Here is a 19766-nt window from a genome sequence, read left to right on the forward strand (position 1 = left end):
TTGTCTCTAAACACGCAGAATGCATCCTGAAACTCGATTATGAATAACTCACTGGAAAATAATATCCGATTGATGTACTTGAGTTTTTTGTCAATGCTTATATATTACTTATCTTATTAATTAGTTCCTAATCCATGTGGGACGGGATATATCAATCCTTCTTAGCCCATGATCGACTGCCGGTATTGAAATTCTAGAGGTGACTCCTATAAGTTCAAGAGATGTGCTCCCACGCATATATAACACGCTATCACTTTGCCCCACATAACACTTAGTTCTCAACTCTGCTTGGTGATCGATTTTGATAACATTTGTCATGCGCCGCCTTGCAAGCCAGTTGGATACGGGAATTGCCTCCAAACTCAATGTATGCATCCTGAAATTCGTTATGAACAACACATTAAAAAAGAATATTTTCATGAAAACACTTAAAATCTTTTATCAATTCTTACAATTTATTTATCTTATTAATCCATAATTTACGTGGAATGGGATATCACGGCATTGCTAAGTCAAGGGCCATAGCTAGACACGTTCAATTAGTTAATTAATAGCTACGTTGTCAAAATAATATGTCGATCAAGTATACATATTGGGGAAGAACATTATAGATCTCTTTTTTGAGTAAAATATTAAAAGTCAAACATTAATATTGTGATCATATATGTTCTTTTTTTCCTTTTTGTTTTATTGGTGATTCAGCATATTCAATTAACAGAAAGGGTCAGAACAAATATAAGAAAAAGGGTTCAAGAGTATGTGCTAAAAGTCTTGGGAAAAAAAAATCAAATCAATAAAAGGCTTTCCAGTTTGAATTAAATGCCCATTTTGTAAGAGCATATTGATGGAAATAAGTTTTTATTTTAACTTAATGCACCTATTTAATTCATTATTTATTTGAAATTTATGGTCTATTATTATAATAATTTAACTATAATCTTATGAAATTTACTAAGCATTTGATCATTATATTTTATATATTTATGTGGCTTACTTATAATAGGATTTATTATAATATTATGAATTTTTATTCGGCCATTTAACTTTTTCATTTGACGGTCGAATTCTTGGGAAGCCTTCATGTAAATTTGAGAGGCTTGACAACACAATTAACGATTGGAACTTATTTTTTTTGTGGTTGCGCAAATCAGATCTCAAGTTTTGATATTTTAGACTATTTTTAATGTGGCATGAATTCGAGATTTTTTTTTATTAAATGATCATTTTATTCAAAAATTTAAATTAAATATTCTTCAATATTAATATTAAACGACGACTTTTAGAAGACTCATTTTATAATGATATGCTTTGTCGTTTCACTTTCTTGATTTGGAGTTTATCTTTTCTACCACATATGGAAACAAAAAGATATATGTAGTCCGAAAACTGAGTCCGATGGTGGGCCATTTACATATTCCTTTGCGAACAATAACGTTGACAGCCCATAACGAATGAAGCAGACCTCGCAAGTTGCCATTTATGAAACGGTAGGTGGACTGCTTTATAACCCCTTGATTCCCGCTCTCTAACCTCAACCAGTCAACGCTGTGATTACGGTAATCGTTTCTTGACTTGTTCTTTCTTTTTCTTGACCGGTAATTGTTTGTAGATTGTAATAAATATGAGTTTTTTATTGTTGATGTACTAAAAGCTGTCATTTATCACTCTCCCTTTTGTTGAACTTTGACTTGGGATCTAAGTTAATGAGATGAATTTTTCGTATCTTATTCAAATGAGATTGTAGATTTATCTTGATTCTTGTTAAATTAATTTGATTATCTTTTGAGAATTCTTAACCCCACCCCGCCCACTTTTCTTTCTACTTTTTGGCGTTACAATGCATGAAAAGAAACCGTGGATTTCTACTCAAACTCGTTGCTCAAAACCGCTTCAGAAGAAGACAAGAAAATATTTATTTTACACTGTCAAAACGTGGAGAGATAAGAAAAAAAATATTGCTAGGAACCTGTGTCTGAATTCCCATAAATGTGCTGTCGCTGCCAACTACGGAGTTTCTTGAATACTTATTCAAAAGTCTGTAGACACGTATTTCCTACTATATAAATTCTCCCGAGTAAGAGCCCGTGCTGCCCGGATATTAGAGTTCATACAGTTTTGAAGATAATTCATTCTTGGATAGAACTGCGCGCTGGGAAGTCAGAACACCAATTACCCTTTATTCTTCTGTAGCTGAAAATATCTGCCTTAAATCTGCTGTTCCTGTGCAGAAATTGGTAGTTGCCAAAAGGGTCTTTTCTATATACCTCATCAGTGTGTGTCGTGTGTGAATTTATATGGCTGGTGAGGGGGGTAAAGGGGGCACGTCGAGAAATCTTGATCAGACACCGACATGGGCAGTGGCGGGTGTGTGTGCAATAATTATAATCATCTCTATTGCCCTGGAAAAGGTCCTCCACAAAGTTGGAACGGTAATAAATCGTACGCCATTTCATAGTCCAGCAACAGTTCTTTTCTGCCTTTTGTTTCTCTTGTGGTTGACCGAATGTTTGGGAAAAAGATTATGGGTTCTTGCTCCTGTTTTGGGCTTGTCTTGTTTGGTGGTTAATAGTGATATACTGGTCGAAGATCCTGCATCTTTCGCTTCGACTATTGTTTCCTGATTCTCTTTGTGTGTTTCTCTGTCAAATTTTGGCCTAATTAAGAAATTGTGTGATGGGCTAATGTTAATTCTTTGTCAAGATGCTGAGTTTGAACTGTTGGTATGGGTAATTTGGAGGGGACTAGCTCTACCAGTGGGTGGTTGTTTGTTCTTTTGGCTCTAGCTGTGCTGGCTTACTCTTTACTTAGTGTTAACAATTCCAGAATCTTGAAGCTCGTTATTTTCTGGACATAAACGTTTCAAGAAGAGAAAAAAATCTGAACTTCATTGATGTAAGATTGTTTTGTTTGTTTGATTGTTTCTTCCTTATATTCGTTCCTGTTTTAGTACTCAATTTTTCCATCATTTGTGCGTTTAGAAGCAATTGAAATACTGCTGATGTTCTTTGATTTAATCTATGCACCGTAGCGAATGGTCTTTGCTTTTAGTTAATCTGGCGCTCCGGCTGTTTTCACCTTTTCTTGTCTAAAAGTTGAATCTTTTGCATTGATTATGGAAATTATGTGAATATTTCTTGGTTGTGGATCGATTCCTTTCTTTTCATTCTTGGTTCTTGCCATCCATATTTTCCTCTGCTTCCGTGAATAACTTTTAAATAATGTTGACATCTTTGTGATCAATCAAATTAACGACACAGAACATGCGACCTTTTCGACCTCTTCGTTGTCTTGTGTGAGATGTTTATCTTGCTTTCATATGCTTGCGTTTATGTGATTGTAACATCTCTCCGCTTAAGTTTTCGTTCTGCATTAATTTAATTCCTGTTGCTGGATTGGATGATTGAGCAGTCCTCAACCTAAGTCCTGACACACTCTGAAAATTTTTATAGTGGTTGACGGACAGGCATAAGAAAGCTCTTTATGAGGCGTTGGAGAAGGTCAAAGCCGGTAGATAATTCCTTCACTCCCAGCTACCTCATCATATCCTCTTTGGGCAAAGAAATAATCTCGATTAATAACTCTGCTTCTGTTTGGTTGTGGCAGAGTTGATGATACTTGGTTTCATATCACTGATCCTAGTGTTCAGTCAATATTACATTGCTGAGATCTGCATACCCACAAATGTCGCTGATACCATGTTGCCTTGCCGTGCAAGTGCTGATGACAAAGCCAAGGAAGAGCACCGTCGTAGACTTTTGTCGTATGAGCGACGAGTTTTGGCTGCCAAAAAAGAGCCTACTTGCGGAGAGGTAATTGTTGTTTTCACATCAAGGATGACCTCAACAATGCATTTCGATCTGATTGAAAATTTTCTATTATCCCTGCTTCACACACGGATAACGAATTTCACCACTATTTTATGCGAAGCACTATATATCTAAAAGCATATGTGCGACAACATTAGAATCACAAATTATCTAGAATAACACAGAGCTGCTTTACATTCTTTCCGTCTTGTTTAGCTTGATATTCTTGATTATTCGCTCCTCATAAGATTTGACATGTAATTTTGCTCTTCACATGAAATGCAAATTTATGAAGTCAACGTACGCAACACTAATCTAACGGCTTGTGCAGGGGCATGTAGCGCTTATATCAGTGAATGGACTACACCAGATACACATCCTTATATTCTTTCTAGCAGTCTTCCACGTGATCTACAGTGCCATTACTATGGCTCTCGGAAGACTTAAGGTAATTCCAAGAGCTGTTATTAGTCTATAACGGCTTTTGTATGTGATCTTTGATTTCCTTTATTTTGTATTTGGATGGATGGATTTGAAACTAAGGATTTCAAATTCATAATAACAAATTTGGATAATTCAATGCTGCAAAGAATTTCAAATTCTTGAATTTCCATGTTGAACTATATTTTGTTACATGGTGATGGATTTTAAATCCATTTAATATGAAATCATTTGACATGCTTCCTCCAAATCCATTCCTCAAAAATCCAAATCATCCTATCCAAACATAGCATTATGGAAAACCGAAAACTGTTTTCGTCGTAAAAGCGGATAGTGATGTCTTACTATCAGCTTTGAAGTAAGCAACTAGAATAAACGTGATAAATCAATATCATTTAAATTAGATTAATGTCTATATTTCACTCCACCCCACTTTGCCAATTGATATAATTAAGTATGTTGTATGCAGCATTTGGTAACAAGTACGATGGTAGTAAGAGTACTTTTCACAAAAACAATCCGTAAAAATGAATTTGGAATTCTGTAATTAGTACTGATTTTATAAATCTAGAGACCAATTGCTCAATCTTCTTGGTCAGACAAGCACCGTCTTTGCTATAGTATTTATTGTCTTAATTATAAACCCAACAATGCATGTAAATTTCCTTTGCATGAGAAATGGGGGTGAGATTTATGGTTATTTTTTACTTACTCTTCCTGAGTTTCTGCATAATACTTCAAATATTCAACCAAGAAGTTATAGTTGGTAAAATCGTGGCAGGTTAGGTCAGCATGTATATATTTAGCTCGGTGGATCGAGCACCTCAGTTTTATGTAGAAGTACATTCTGTAATAAATAAATGTATTAATATAAAAGTATTTTAAGAATAGTAATGTTATATAGTTCCATATATTAATTTCAATAATAAAGTATCCATTATTAATTAACACAAAAGATACAGAAAAATATTGATGTATCATGTCTAAAAGTATATTAATATAAAGTACTTAAGTAATAGGAAGAAGCTCATAAATATGTTTAATTTTAAGACAGTGAAATTAATAATATAATATATAGATATTTTAAATAAGAGACTTAGATTTTATTTTAAAATCTAGATATCTCATTACCTATGTGATGCAGATTCGTGGCTGGAAGCAATGGGAGCAGGAGACTTCATCTCACAACTATGAGTTTTCTAATGGTATATCATTGTCATGAACCTGGAAAATCTTACTTTTATCTCCATACTTCACAAAAATGGGGTGCTTACCAATTAGCATTCTATCTATGGAACTGTCCGCAGATCCTTCAAGATTCAGGCTTACTCATGAGACATCTTTTGTGAGGGCACACACTAGTTTCTGGACCCGGATTCCGTTGTTCTTTTATATCGTGAGATTTTGCTTTGTCTTTTTGCATTCATTAATTCCTCGTCTTAAGAGACTAAGTTATTTGCTGGTCGCCATTTTGTTCATGATATTTCATAGCTAATAGTTGCATGTTGCCTACAATGCAGGGATGCTTTTTTCGACAATTTTTTAAGTCTGTTAGTAAATCTGATTACTTGACTCTCCGCAATGGCTTTATTACTGTGAGTTTTGTTCGTTGCATGTCTTTTTATTTACATCATCAATTTCCTCTTTTTCCTCTTTTTTAATAATTTTGGCTTGTTTATAGGTTCATTTGGCGCCGGGAAGCAAGTTTAACTTCCAAAAGTACATCAAGAGGTCACTGGAAGATGACTTCAAGACTGTTGTGGGAGTAAGGTAAACGATACTTAGTTGAACGAAATATTTTAGTAAACTTCCGTTGGCATTTCTATCTCCCGCAAATTTAAGTCGCTGATTTTGCTTTCCCTTTGTGCGTATAATTTTGGCAGTCCAGTGTTGTGGGGATCATTTGTGGTGTTCTTGCTACTAAACGTTAACGGTAAGCCACAGATAAAGTCGAAGTATGATGTCCCATTTTTTTCTTAGTACTTTACCACTATCACTTTATACCTTTTCTTCCCCTCGAGTATCTTACATTCATCCATATCAGGGTGGCAAGCGCTGTTTTGGGCATCGTTAATTCCTCTATTTGTAAGATCCGCATCACTACTATCATTTCAAATACATGCAAAGAAGAAAGCCTAACGATGTAACTTTTATCAGTTAATCTTAGCTGTTGGCACAAAGCTACAAGCTATTTTGACAAGAATGGCGCTTGACATAACAGAGCGACATGCAGTCGTTCAGGGCATACCTCTTGTCCAAGGGTCGGACAAATACTTTTGGTTTGGCCGGCCTCAGTTGGTTCTGCATCTTATACACTTTGCACTGTTTCAGGTATTAATTAAATAGAAATTCTGATCATTAATCATACTATTAATATATATCTATACATTTATTTAGAAAAACTACCTTTGGTTGACAAAATGTACTTTACTAAAATACCCTCACACATATTTGTTCTTAAATAAAATGGCATTTCTTTAAATTTTCCTACAAATAATATGCTATTCATGCACATTTAAATATTTAAAGAAATATTTGTCTAGTCAATTATTTGTTTTTAATTTATTCAATTTTATATAATCAAATAAAAATAATATATTTAAATTATTCAAATGCATTTAGTGTGCTTTGGTAACTAGTTTTTAAAGTATGGGTACCTTAAAAACTAACTTTGGTGACTAAACTGTCTTTATTTGAAAAGATAATTTTTTTGGGTACTTTTATTCTCACTTCTGTTTCTTCTCTCTTATCAAACCTCTCCTGCCTGAGCTCTTATTTAAAAAAAATTGTAATTTTTTTCTCTTCCATTCTATTTTTCCAATTATATTATTTTCTCTTATTTAAATGAGCTTGAATTTATTTATTATAAAATTCAATACATATATATACATAGAAACAATTCCAGAAAATCTTAATGTCATATAAAAAAAAATTAACTTTAAAAATTCAAGCACACATATCGAGTGTAATTACCTGTAGTATATATAAGGAACCAGTAAAAGTTAAAAAAATATTAGTCCATTACAAAGCAGCATTTTCTGACTCTCGCTCTTATGTACGTTATTAAAATTATTAATTGTTTTTGTGCTAATGAGTTTGACTATCTGTGCAGAATGCCTTCCAAGTGACGTACTTCTTGTGGATTTGGGTAATGAATCTCCTCCAATCTATTAACTATGAATTATAAACTTTTGCTCTACAGCATCATTGAGTAAAATGTTCTCATGTGCAGTATGAGTTTGGTCTGAAATCTTGCTTCCACGACAATTTCGGACTTGTAATCGCAAAAATTGGTTTGGGGTGAGTGATATTCCGCCTCTTTCGTCCCAAAATACGTTGTGCTTCCATTTACGGAACAAAATCTTTGTTGTGATATTACAGGGTTGGAGTCCTATTCTTATGCAGCTACATTACACTTCCACTGTATGCCTTAATTGCTCAGGTACTTTTGCAGCTTTACATCCTTGATATGCTTCTTCGACGTTAATATCATAATTAGAAAGCGACCCACAAAAATAGGTTATTCGTGGTTGTAACATCACCTTGTCTAAGTGATGTGGCTGCCATACATAGCTGTAGCAGCAGTAAACTCGACCGTCAACTTATAAAATAAACTATCATATCTCTATGTCTAATGTTACGCACCTCTAAAGTTCTATAAGTATAAATAAACTCGACAGTTTTACATGAGAACCCAGGTAGCTCCTTGGCTTCCGACAGAGTTGTAATATTAGTCGTTGTGCAAGTTGAGAGTGCGTGACAATGAAAGTCGAAGAAAAGCTGAAATTGGAGTGTTTGGTGAAAGAGCTGAAGTCGGGGTGTTTGAGGATGAAATGGTTGAGACAAAGTTCAAAATATTTACGGTTTTTACCAAGTTGCAAAATTTGGTGGGATAAAGCTTATAGCTTTTGGCTTAAATGAGCATAATGTGCACACCTGTTTCAGCTTCTTTCAGCAAAAAACTGATAGGTGCTTAAAATAAGCCATTGCGAACACCCCTCATGTCCCGACCTTCGAAGAGAACTAGGCTGCAGTAAGCTTTTTGACAGTCATAGAACATGTGAAAAGTAGGAGAATTTACAAGACATAAATGAAATTGTGGGTATGGTTTCGTTCTTGGATACTCAGTTATACCACAATTTGACTTTTTGTTATTTGTTAAATTTTAATTCGTAGAGTTTTCTTCATACACAGAATTGCAATGTTATGGACTTACAACCATGGGGTCAACCAATGTCTCTAATGTTGAGCGGTTTTCAAGTCGCCTTTCAGACCTAAGTTTTGTAGAAAGTATAATTATTTTAGGTTATGTCTGAATAGATGGATTTCGAGGTAAAGATTTCAAATCTACAATAACAAGTTATTTGAACTTGTTAGGATAATTTCATAGTGACCTTATGTTGCTCGATAAAAGTCCTCTAAGGTAACCCAAAGCTAATAGATTCTATTCGTCCCAAAACGACTAGCTTGATTAGATTTCGACCTGTTTATGATTAAGATTTTTGTATAGTTCAACTGTGAAGCTGTTGGTCTTTTTGCTGCAAATGAGGGGCATCCCTTTAGATTTGAACACATTACACGTGAACCCATTAATATTGAACTATTACATTGCCACCCCTGTAGTCATGGTTGCCTTAAAGATTTCCCCTCGTCATTTGGTCTTTAGGGAAATCTATATTGTAAAATATTTTGGATGGACTGCATTGTAATTTTTGAAAATTAAGGGTGTTCTTTCAGTGATATCCCTAAACGTCCCTTTTTGTGTAATTTATTCCAAAGAACTGACTTGGACACCACTGTGCTGAAAATATACAGATGGGCTCACACATGAAGAAATCAATCTTCGACGAACAAACGTCCAAGGCCCTCAAGAAGTGGCACATGGCTGTGAAGAAGAAGCATGGCGGACGGGCAGGAAGGTCCCCTACTCGAACTTTAGGTGGTGGAAGTCCCACATCGTCAATGGGTTCGCCGTTCCACCCTACAGCTGCCACACTGCATCGTTTCAAAACAACTGGCCACTCAACTCGGTTTGGGTACGAAGACCATGATGCATCCGACCTAGAAGAGCCATCGACGCCTCCAGCACCGACAACCAGCTTAATTATACGAACTGCAGATCCAGATCCCTTGGAGCATGCTGATCATCATATTGATGTAGAACACGATATCGGTGTAGCCGATCATGGAGATGAAACGAGGAACGAAGACGACTTCTCGTTTGCAAAGCCTGCTCCCCAGAAAGGAGGCTGAAGCAAAGCTTGTATTGCTTTTGGCATTATAGTTCCCTGAGTATAATTTCCTCTGCTTGCTTATGTATTCATTGTCAAAAATTTCGCAGTATTGGGAAGCAATGTTGTTAGATATAGCTAGAATTTTGTACATTTTTCAGCAAGTATTGTTTTCAATACCACATTTTTGGTTTCCCTCTCTTAATTGTATTTCGAGTTTATCTTTTTTTATTCTTTATACATTCATTTTTTAATGAAGTGAGTGCATAATTAATTATGATACATTTTATGTGAGGTCCAATTGATATGGATTATTCTCAAAACTTGGTTTGAAGCAAATGCAAATTCTGAAAGGGGACCAGCAAAAAAGGAGTTAGCGCTCTAACGTCCAAGTTACTCTAGAATTTAGGAATAAATAATCGTAAAAATAAATCTTATTGAGAAATTGATAAGAAATTCGTAGGAGAAATTGTGATCAAAGTGCAATTTGAATGCAAGATAGTTAGGGAATGAGTAGGATATCTCTTACACATTTTCATTTTCCCTCTATTTTTTACGCTGCTGTAAATCCTTTTCCACGTTCAGTTAATGAGAAAACATAGAAACTCCCAAATGGCTGTAGCAAATTCAGCTTTTGTCCTTCACACAAAATCAACATATATCTATTTTATTCAGAATCAGATGCACGTATCAATCATTGATGCCCCAATGCACAAATCACCAAATGTAGCATGAACTAAATCATACAAGCTGGAAATCTGGCCCTGTCCAGTTCAAATATTGAACCCAAGGCTGCTGTAAGTATGAGCTCACTTTAACTTAGAATCCATTATCAGATCAAAGCAACCTATCCACGAACCCACTAAGGAAATTAACAAAAAAGTAATCATCTAAAATTTATATTTAGTGAAAAATCACCGTAAATTGGGCTAAAGAATGGTACAAAACAAGCAGCACACAAGCAGGGGTGGGTATAATCAGAAAGAAAGGTGACAGCTTTCCTTCTTTCAGATAATCCTCGCAGCTTTTCAGAGCGAACAATGGAGCGCCTTCGATTATGTAAGAGTAGGTAGCCGATAATAGTAGTTTGTAAGAAAGAAAACAACCCAACTTTCAACGGTTCGAGAATGTGATGGAGCACTTCAGTTCTTTGCACTTGCTGCAGTTTGCTTTGCGCCCACCGCAAAGAATTCAGTGATGACTTCAAGCGGCATTCCCTTGGTCTCGGGGACCTTGAGGAAGACGAAGACCCACGCAATGGTGCAAACAACAGCGTAGATGGAGAAAACGCCAGCAAGGCCTATCGAGTTGAGCATGACGGGAAGTGAGTACGTGACTATGATGTCTCCGATCCAGAATGTTAGAGCACATATAGCGATGCATATTCCACGGACACGAGTGGGGAATATCTCGGAGCAGAGGATGTTAGGAATCGGCCCGAAGCCCATGACGAAGCAGCAGAAGTACACAATGACGCTCACGGTTGAGATAACAGCGTGCACCACAGTTCCTAGGTCGATGACGTTGCCAAGTACTAGCAAGATGAGCGTCAGCAATAGAACAGGTAAAGTAGACAGCAGCAGCCACCTGGAGAAGATGTGTGTAATTATGTTGCTATATGGACAAAATGAAGTTAAAGTGCATGTTGTCATTCAAAAGTGTTTGTAGATTTTCTAGGAAATGGGCGATATATGGTTAAGGTAATATCAGCATCAAATTTTAATGGTGATCCTAATATGTGCCCCCTACCCCATGTCACATTAAAAATAAATTGAGAAATAACTTAGGGGCGATCAAGTAGCCCAATGGTGCCACTTTGTAACGTTACAATGGTGGCACCTTGTTCCTAGTTTCTATGAAAGATAGGTCACGGGATCAAAGGCCCAGGGGACTTGGGGAACCACTTTTGATCATTCCTTTAAAAGGGAGAAAGGAAAAATTAGAGAAGTAACATAGAAGTTCTACTTCTTGGTGCATTTGATACATAAATTATTCAAATGGATTAGTAATAAAGCATATAAATCGGATAATTACAGAGCCTCCCCTAGAGTTTGGTCTAATTATAGGTAGACCCCCTCAGATTTTCGAAATTACATCTCTCTCCCTTAACACTGGCAGGCGTTTAAAGTACTAATTTTTTTTAATGAAATACCTCTTTTGCCCTTCATTATAAATCAAAAATGTATTACACAAGTTTCCCTTTAAGGTTCCTTCAAATTTCAGACTCCTTCCCTAAGGTTTGCCATATCACAATTGTACCCTTCGAAGTTTTGCCATTTTACAGTTTGGACCCTAAGGTTTATTCTTGACAGGAAAATGGTGCTTCCATAAAATTCAGAATTAAGAAATGGGAGAATTACCTTCTGCCAGCGATATCCATAAGCCTCATGGCGACACCAATGCTTGGAAGCATCAACAACGTCGTAAGAGCACTGATAAGAAGAGATGCAGAGTCGGAGCCAATTCCCAAATTCGACAGGAGAACTCCCACACCGGCTTGTTCCAGAATTTGAGGAGTGTAGTAGAGAACTCCATTAATGCCAGAAAACTGTAAACCGACATTTATATATCAGAAAGCCGTGGGATCAAGAAATCATGTGTATGAATACAAGTTTCGAAATGAAAACATTTTAGTTGGTTATATATAGTAATTTCATATAGTTTCCCACAACACAGATGCAGCACTTTTATAAAGCACATACTACATTAAGGGCTGGTTCAATACAATTAGACAATTAAAGGCTTTGCTACTGCTTGCTGGAATGTTACTGGCACCAAGTTGCTGAATCCAGATTCACATAAAAATAGGTGACAGTTGATTACATCTTTAAATATTCATGCCAATGAGAAAACCAAACATTATCCTTAATAATGATTCTACCTAGGAAGTAGCAAACAGAAATGACAGAAGGAAGAACTGAGCCAAGGACATGCTCTATTCATTCATGTTGAAGTAAGATACAGAGTTCAAGGATGCCTTTTGCAGGATTATTAGCAAAATAGTGGTTTTGATATTGATCAATTGGATTGCTGAGCTGTCTAAGTCTCGGTTTCTAGGGAAACAACTCAAATGTTGCGTGGAAAACAATTAACTTGAAATGCAGATACATCATAAAATCAAGGCAGATCACAATGAATTTTATGCCACAATTCATGAAGAATTCTGCAAAAGCAACATTATTAAATGAATAGACATAAAGAGTATGATGGCTTACTAGGTATTTGGTTCTATGCTAATCTTGTAAAATGAAAAACTAATTTAATTATGGTGTCGCATTCACTGTTTCATGTGATAGTGTAAAGATGGAAAATGTACCTCAAATCATGCATAAATAGGTTGTCGTCACATGAGTAAACAAAAACTTAGAGCATGCATCACTAAACTAAGCATTTAGTTACCAGTGTTGGTAGTAATTGAGCATTACACAAACATATAAACTCATGGTCCTTGTTATGTGGTGGGGGAGAGAATTTAGAAATGGGCTTTTTCCAATTGAAATAATACTTCATAAGACAGAAAAAAAGTGTATGCGAAAGCTTTAGATCACAAGCACTTTGCACCATGCAGCAGTATTGGATCCCCAAAAACCTTATGTAAGATCACTATTGCCTACAATAGAATCTTATAGCAACATCTGAGAGATCTTCCCAGCCAACAGATGAGAATGCAAAGAGCAGATGTGCTTTTTACTGTTTTTGAAGAAGGCAAATGTAGTTAGCGTATTTGTAAGTTAGTTTGAAGTCTAGAAATTAGTAGTAGGATTTACCTGTTGAAGAATTTGAATTCCAACTCCGACAATCAGTGCATGTTTGACTCCTGGTTCGAAAAGGTCTCTCCAGCTTGCTCCTCTTGCAGCAGCTTCAGGTTGTTTATCAGTTGCTGTGCCAATTAAATTATGACTCGTAATGTCCTCCACGCGAAGAACAGACTGGCTCACTAGAGCAGCAGCATGAACGAATTCCCCTTCAGCTGGGATGTCTCCACCAGAAAGCGAAAGAACAGAACCCCGCCTTGATCCAGGGCCACCCTCTTGGTGCAGATAGATCCTCTTAAGACCTGAACTGTTCTCGTCTTTTCTATACGCCAACTGCCAACCACCACCGATTCCCATACCGCTGAGTTGTTCGCCAGGATTGTCCTTTTCAGGATTTGTATCCTGACGTGTAAGCAACGGACTCCTCAAGTTGTCATCAGATTCAGCCCCAGAAGCATCAGATGCGTTGTCGCCTTCTTGTTGCAGGCTTTCCTCATCCCAGTTTTCATTTTTAACTTGATTCTCTGCCACATTGAACATGCTGCCGAAATTCGAGAAGAGCATGCTTCTCATGCTTCCCATCTCAGGGAGCTTCTCATGAACACTTCCAAAGAGAGTGACCATGGGATCCATAAGCATACTTCGATTAGCCACACTGCCCTGACGAGACGCTATACCCAGAGTGCTTCCTCCTCTGACAGGTTTGGCTATCCAAGATTGGCCCTCCTCAGCCCCATATAATTTGATGCGGTCTTTCTCAACAGCATGCTCTTGGTTATCAGCAAGATCATTGTCTGGACTAATTATATACTCCTCTATGGATGTTTCACCTCCAACGCCCAAACCCTCCACTAACAAAGCCATTTCACCTGTTGACAGAGAGACACAAGCAAGAGAAGTCATATACTTGCCTAGGACCAAAATGAAAGAGTGACGTTTGCAGATTACAAACAAGTTCTTAGGTGAATGACCAGGTATTCTACCTTGATTCTTTAGGGAAAATAATACGGAATGAAAACTTTTAGTGTAAAACAATCACATAATAATCAATCTTGTAACTTATGATATCTAGAAAATCAATTCATGAGATTCATTTTTGAGATAAAAAAATTCACCAAAACCTACTGAAGGCGAGGATTCTAAGGTATAAAGTATTATCTAAGGCGTATGCACCCCACTAGGTCCTGAAAATTGCAGCTGTGAGGTGTGAGTTTGGCAGCTTGAGAAAAGACTTGCGTGTTTCGAGTATAACTGGAGAAGATTTAGTCATGAACAGATTAAAATTTATTAAGCAGAAAATTTTCAATTCTTTTTAAAAGAAAGCATAATATTGAAACTAGATTTGCAGCTCCCTGCAAATGCCAAACCTTGATATGTTTACAGACTTGCATGCTATAACTCTTTAATAAATCATAAGTTTAGAAGTAAGAGTAATCTAATAAACAGTTCATTACAAACTAGTCATTATCGAAATTGGATAGACTGCAATAGATCTACATCTAGAAGTCAGTGAATTTTTAATGCGCGGACAAGCTAGCTTCGATCGTAAAACTTTGAGGTTCTCTAGCAGTATGAGCAACTGAATTAGCAAATATACCTGACACGTCTTCCCGTCCACGTAATTGTTGTAAAACTCTCTTGGCCTCTTTCATCTTTCCTTTACTTACTAACCATCTTGGAGATTCAGGTAAGAAAAACACTGCTAATACAAAATAGATCATCGAAGGAATGGAGAGAACCCCGAGCATCAGTCTCCAACTAGGTGAATTCGTCAAAGACATTCCAAAGACCATACAGTATGACAAAAACATGCCAGCAGAACCAGTAAACTGAGGAAGGGTATTTAGTAATCCCCTTATTTCAGGCGGTGCCGTCTCAGAAATATAGACAGGAACGAGAGTGACGGCAAGACCAATTCCAAAACCATCCAAGAGTCTCGCCAAGAGGAGCACATACACATTTGGAGCCCATAACATCACTAATCCACTAAGAAAATATAGAACAGACGAGATTATTAGCATTGGACGCCGTCCAAGCCAATCAGATACCGGTCCAGAAAATGTAGTTATGACTGTTGCACCAATCAAGGACATAGCAACAATTAGCCCTTCTATGGTAGGCTGTCTCTGCAAATCAAATTCTCTTTTGATGTAAAGCACAGATCCTGAAACAATTCCGATACATCCTTTTCAGTGATTCAAGATCTTCAATGGATCAGAAACAAAACATAAAATTCGATGTCTTCCAATTGATGGGCTTTTGGCACAACTCTAAGAGGTTGAAGATTAAGAACTTAAATGATAAAAACTAATCTTTTCCACAGATTTGAAAGATGATATGTACTAAAGGATACGAGAAATCTTCTAAATCTACAATAGCATCAAGAAGAGATTGTTTAAATGAGGCATTGATTTTGTTAGGATGAAAACTAGTAACACAGAGAGAAATACTAATAGTAGAGTAAGAATATACCGGCTATAGTAGCATTATCCCATCCTTGCAACATGTTGCCAATGGCGGCCGCAATCGCAACTAGCACAGCTCCCCTCATTCTTGGTGGATTTAACTCTGACAAACTGTTGATTCTTGTACGCTAACAGATTCCAATATCACACACAAAGTGGAAAGGCACAGTCTTTTGCAAATCTTGTTTGTGGAACTATAGATGCAAAACAGAATTATAGTCACGATCGCCACTCAAATAGCAGAAAACACACACACACAGACAAACAGAGGAGGGACAGCGCATATGATTCATGATATGACATAAAACATCTTTTCGCTCAGACATTAATGCACAGCGACATGTACACATTCTGATAAGAAAAGCCCTGCACAAATACAAACATTCAGCACCGAATCCATCTCAGTGTACCTTGAAATCAAAAGGGTCTAAAGAATTTCAGTAGTCCTTTGGGACATTGCAAGCCTGATGCTCTATAAACTACATGCAATGCCACAAAACGCCACCTTTAACTGTATATATAGAGAGAGAGGTGAAAAGAGTCCTTGTATGTAGCAAGTCACAGAGTTGCCTAAAAAAACAGAACTATAACTTTTATTTATTTGACACAGTGAGTGACCGAGGCAGCGGTGATTCAGACAGCAGAAGTAGACCTGGCAAAACGTGAAACGAGAGAGAGAGAGAGAGAAGGGGTTTTTGGGAATTGCAGTGGGTGATGTGGTGGCGATCCAAGAACGTGCTGCGCTGATCTGTGCTCTTTTGTGATTTCTTTACCTGGCCTTATTTTATTTCATTGCCGTCTGCCTCAGGAAAGATTCTTCAGAGTTCTTCTTTGTATCGACATACAACATCCAACGTTGCTTTTCCTGACCAAAGATTCAATTACCTTTTCACACTCGTGAGAAGTCTTGTTTCAACACTGACTCTCGTCAATCTTCACGTCTTCGAAATTTAATTTGATTCTTTTTAAAATATATATATATATATATATATCTAAATTTAATTTGATTGTTGCTTAAATTGAATTTTAGGTAAATTTTTAATTGAATCCCAGCAAGAATCTGAGATCCAGCAGCTTAGGCTGTAATTGGTTGTAGAATTTTATCACATCGAGGAAAATTGAGATAAAATGAGTTTCCATTTGAGATATTTTTATTTAAGTATATGATTCAACGTGAGATAAAGATATAATCATAAAAATTGATGTAATGTGTAAAATATTTCAAATAAAAAAAATATAATAATTGTAAGTGATATAACATATTAACAGCCAAACCAAAAAAAAAAAGATTAAATACAATTTATCCAGTGATATGTGAAACGAACAAATACTCTTCTATGAAAAAAGAATTAGTGAATTATCCCCTGTATTTCGAAAAATAGAAAAAAATACCCCTATCTAAAATACAAGGATAATTTGTTTTACTTTCCAAAATCAAGATATAATTTACTATTTTATTTTTTATAGAGAATTTTATATGAGCTAAAGTCGATACCACTAGACATTTCAATCTTTGCCTAAAAAAAAATTAATACTATATAATATTTCTAAAATTTACTGATTTTTGTTTTTGGATAATTACTACTGATAGGGGTATATCATAATTAAAGAAATTGTCAATAAAATGATATAAATATTTTCAAAATAGACATTTATTACAAGGTGATCCTAAGGATTCGCGCCCTCTCATTGCGGGTCGGTTCGCAGGTCTTAAAGGATCCGCTCTGGAGACTATTGATTACCTGACAGTGAATGAGTTAGGATTACGACACGTGGCATGATGCAATTGGACCGTTCCGATGGACAAGTGGACCCACACAAATCTTATAAATACCTTATGTACAGTTCATTTATGGTAAAATTTATTACACTAAAAATCCATATTAGATCGCTTGAGATCGCACTTAGATCGCTTCTTCTATCTCGAACTCTTTTACTGACTTAGGAATCAGATGGTGTTAGCTCGGGACCTCCCAACAAGCCTAATGATTTGCCCTCTTTTCTTAGGTCCCAAACATTTTCTAAGATTCGAAGTAACTGACGACCTAGGGCCTAGATTAGTTCCAAAGACATGAGGTAGCTACGACGTGTGACCCGGATCAACTACAAACAATCAACAAATTTCTACAAGAAAAAATGTTTGGTTTTATGTTTTGGCCCATCTTAGAAATGGGCCAAAACACAAAATCTTGTTTGTTTTTGTGTTCTGCACACCTCTACTAGGTGTGCAATTATAATTTATTTTTTTTATTACTTTTTTTTATTATTTTTTATTCTTCTCTTAACATAAATATACATACACATATATATTACTAAATATATATATATATTTAAAGACATGATTTGACAATGAACAGTAACTCCTGTCTCTCAAATCCCAACATCAAACCTACACCACTTATTTTATATTATTTTATATTATATTAAAACACAAATCCAAACATACCATCTATCTCAAAACACATACTTATCTCTATTTTTCTCTCTCTATCTCCAAAACAACAAAACAAAAACATTCAAAACATTAATCCAAACATAAGGGCTTTTTATACTGTTGAACTAAGGGCATTTTGGTCCAAAAATTCTAACGGTCTTTTCAAATAGTTAGAACAACGCTTGCAAATAGCAAAGGTCTTTTCCCTTCGTTTTATAATTTAAGGATCAATTTGTAATTTGAGTGTCAGTCCAGAAAAAGTGAATGTATTTAATCCTTTTTTTTAATTCATATTCATTGTTTATAGTCAATTGAGTGGATTCATATTAAATTTTAAATTCAATTTTCGGCACTTAATGAATTAAATTCCAACATTTTTTTTATAATTATTTTCAAGATAAATAGATTTATTTTTCATGAATTTTAATTTTTAGTTTATTCGTAAATGAATTCAGAGTTATCCCGCGATAAATTAACTTCTTGGAACGACAAATGTAAAATCATTGGCTTTGTTTGGATTTGTATTCTCGCATTTTCTGAGACAAGATAAAACACACTTAATGTTTGTTTTTGTGTTTTTACATCTTATCTGCTTGTTTTTCTATTTTTCAACTTTCTATATATAATATATATATTTATATATATACATAATATAAAACAGACATGATTTGACAATAAACAGTATTTTTTGTCTCCCAAAAATACAACATTAAATATAAAATATTTATATATAAAAATATATGATTTGATAATTGATCGAATCGAACTCAAATAAGTTTCTACTGAACTTAGTTCAAGTAGTTCAATATTTTCAAGCATATTTTTTTCACTAATCGAATCGTGTTCAATCCTATGTACATGAGTTTCCTTCTCTTTTCTCTTTGATTTGTTATTTCTTTTTTCTCCGGGTTACTTTTAAATAAGAAGTATTTACAGTATTTGGTTTTATTTTTGGCCCGTCTCAAAACATGGTAAATGTTTGCCTTGTTTTTGGAAGTTTTTTATGTTGTCTTGAGATGTTTTGAAACAGTGTCTCATTTATTTTTTGTCAAAATAAGTCTACACTAATTATAGGCCGTACAACTAAAAAAATTATATACATACACATACATATATATATAAACATATATAAAAGAGACATAATTTGACAATGAACAGCAGTTTTTGGCTCCCCCTAAGCAACATTAAACATACCATACTTATTTTATTATTATCTACAAAAACAAATCCAAACATACACATTATCTCTAATACATACTTATTTATCTTTGTTTTTCTCTCTTTATCTCCACAGAATACTAAACCAAATTAAAAATGAAACCAAATATAGTGATTATGTCTGTGTCAATATTTGTTTTTATTTTATCATAAATTATTTAGTAATAGTAAATGACATTTTTGAAAAAGAAGAAAAGAAAGAAAAAAGTTGGCCTTGGAAGTCTTGGCATATCCATATTGTTTAAAAAACAGCATAGTAATTATGTTGGGATTTTGTTTTATAATAAAGTGATAATCAAGTTAAAAAATGTATTTCCATATCAATTAATATAAAGCAACAATTGAAAAATCTTTTTTACTAATAACAATAAATAAATTACAATAACTCATATTGATACACTGAACCAATACCTCAA

General features: G+C 35.2%; 2 protein-coding genes across 4 annotated transcripts; one reads left to right on the forward strand and one right to left on the reverse strand.

Annotated features, from left to right (window-relative positions):
• Window positions 1967-9709, forward strand: LOC105176805 (MLO-like protein 10). Of its 2 annotated transcripts, none has more exons than XM_011099713.2 (15): window positions 1967-2429; window positions 3450-3507; window positions 3604-3809; window positions 4138-4254; window positions 5392-5452; window positions 5555-5643; window positions 5768-5842; window positions 5929-6017; window positions 6131-6180; window positions 6292-6332; window positions 6405-6578; window positions 7360-7395; window positions 7480-7547; window positions 7629-7689; window positions 9063-9709. In XM_011099713.2, the coding sequence occupies exons 1-15, from the start codon at window positions 2295-2297 to the stop codon at window positions 9498-9500; spliced, it is 1698 nt and encodes a 565-aa protein (XP_011098015.1). In that variant the 5' UTR covers window positions 1967-2294; the 3' UTR covers window positions 9501-9709. The 2 variants fall into 2 exon arrangements, with proteins under 2 accessions (XP_011098015.1, XP_011098016.1); XM_011099714.2 differs by lacking the exon at window positions 1967-2429 and adding an exon at window positions 2502-2892.
• Window positions 10119-16622, reverse strand: LOC105176806 (monosaccharide-sensing protein 2). 2 transcript variants are annotated; one of them, XM_011099716.2, is made up of 6 exons: window positions 16472-16622; window positions 15706-15892; window positions 14831-15397; window positions 13246-14102; window positions 11839-12026; window positions 10119-11065 (listed from the first exon to the last, which is right to left on the reverse strand). In XM_011099716.2, the coding sequence occupies exons 2-6, from the start codon at window positions 15782-15784 to the stop codon at window positions 10621-10623; spliced, it is 2136 nt and encodes a 711-aa protein (XP_011098018.1). In that variant the 5' UTR covers window positions 15785-15892; window positions 16472-16622; the 3' UTR covers window positions 10119-10620. The 2 variants fall into 2 exon arrangements, with proteins under 2 accessions (XP_011098018.1, XP_011098017.1); XM_011099715.2 differs by lacking the exon at window positions 16472-16622 and adding an exon at window positions 16109-16453.

The sequence above is a fragment of the Sesamum indicum genome, linkage group LG14, assembly GCF_000512975.1.
Source record: "Sesamum indicum cultivar Zhongzhi No. 13 linkage group LG14, S_indicum_v1.0, whole genome shotgun sequence".
NCBI lineage: Eukaryota > Viridiplantae > Streptophyta > Magnoliopsida > Lamiales > Pedaliaceae > Sesamum > Sesamum indicum.